At 39.5% G+C, this 1,738-nt stretch overlaps 1 protein-coding gene across 1 annotated transcript; it reads left to right on the forward strand.

The window, feature by feature from the left end:
• Positions 1–590: 590 nt before the first annotated feature.
• On the forward strand, positions 591–1,511 carry LOC141051475 (odorant receptor 131-2-like). Its single transcript, XM_073548398.1, has one exon. It carries the CDS (start codon positions 591–593, stop codon positions 1,509–1,511), a length of 921 nt encoding a protein of 306 aa, XP_073404499.1.
• Positions 1,512–1,738: the final 227 nt, after the last annotated feature.

Below are 1,738 nucleotides of genomic sequence, written 5' to 3' on the forward strand. Positions count from 1 at the left end.
GCAATCATATTAACCTCCAGATTTACATTATTGGCCTAATTTATCAATTCTTTCACAACAAAATACTAATGAAAAAGCTTTGAAAAGTTGCAAACTTTAGGTGCAACTCAAACTTGTGCCAACATGTTGATACTTTTACCATACATATGTTAGTGTCTCCCAGCTCTAACAAAATTGGTGGAGCTGGGGAAGAACTGGGGCACATCGGCAGCGGGACGCCGGCGCTTGTCGAATTCATAACAATCTGTGCCGTTCCTTGTGCCAGAAATTTCACTCTAGTACCTGACAGGCGTAAGACTTCTGGCATAGCACACGGATTCCCATGACGCTAGTCAGACGCTCTGCATTCATGAAGAGGCATGCATCTCTTCTTGAATCAGGAGTGTCTGAATCCAGCACGCCCCACATGATGACGGGCATAAAAAATGCCGGTCTTGTATCGAGCCCTGAGACTAAATCTACATAAAACCTCTGGAGTATGTGATGTCATGAATGATGTTTTAGAGTTTTGTTTTATAATGTGATTTTTGCATTTTTGGTTCGTCATCTTTTTAGATGAACTTTTAAAACTGAAGCCACCAAAGAATACAATGGAGGACCCAATGACCCTCTACAGCAACAAGACTCACCTATCATATTTTGGACTCTCTAATTTGCCTGAAAATGTAATAATTCTATATGTGGCTTTGATCTCATCAACCTTCTGCTTGTACATTCCATCTATTATAGTCATATTATCCGTAATCTTCACCACCGCTCACATTCGAGAGAATGTCCGATATGTTTTGTTCTGTCACATGCTCTTCAGCGACTCTTTACAGCTTACCATTGCTTTCGTTCTTTTTGTAGTGGCTTTATACACCCTCCTTATGCCCATGAAATGGTGTTGTGCAATCAGTGGAATTGGAGCCTCCACAGCTTTGATTACTCCTTATAATTTGGCCCTTATGTCTTTGGAACGCTACATCGCTGTTTGCTTCCCATTGAGACACGGAGAGATTTGCACAGTATGGCGGTGTAAGGTGGCCATCATGGGGATGTGGGTGATTGGAGCTTTTCCTGTGCTCATTGAGCTCGCTATTTTGTGTTACTTTATGGACAGCAATTTTTTTTCTTATCAGATGTTGTGTATTTGGAAATATCTGCAAATATACAATGTTCAAATCACAATCAGGTTTCTGACCTCTTCCCTCAGCTTCAGCTCGATGTTGCTCATCATATTTTTCACTTACATCCGAGTTATGTTAGTTGCTCGAAAGATTAAGTCAAAGAAATCTTCTGCCTCCATAGCGGCCAAAACTGTCCTGCTCCACGCGTTTCAGCTCCTCTTATGCCTTTGCTCCTACAGCAGCACATTCACCGAGACCCTCTTCAATAACCAATATATGAATATGGCCCCCATCAACTTCTTTGTGTTTATGTGCTTGCCGCAATATATCAGTCCCTTCATTTACGGGATAAGAGATGAAGTCATCCGCAAAAGTTTAAGGAAACTGATCTGCTCCACTTAGAAATCAAGAATTTCAAAAAGGTAACTGAAAAAAAATAAATGACTAATAATGAAATCATCAATGTCTTTTTCCATTCAGATTTTCTGCTTAAAAAAATGATACATTTTGAATTAAAATTTTCATAATTGACAAAAGTTTCTAGTAAAACTGCTTTGATCTTCTTTGTTGTGTGTGTCATGTCTAGAAAATGCAAATAAACTAAAGGAACAAGAAGCGCAATAGGATCT

Source organism: Dendrobates tinctorius, unplaced genomic scaffold (assembly GCF_039654945.1).
Source record: "Dendrobates tinctorius isolate UK_male_01 unplaced genomic scaffold, ASM3965494v1 ptg000157l, whole genome shotgun sequence".
NCBI lineage: Eukaryota > Metazoa > Chordata > Amphibia > Anura > Dendrobatidae > Dendrobates > Dendrobates tinctorius.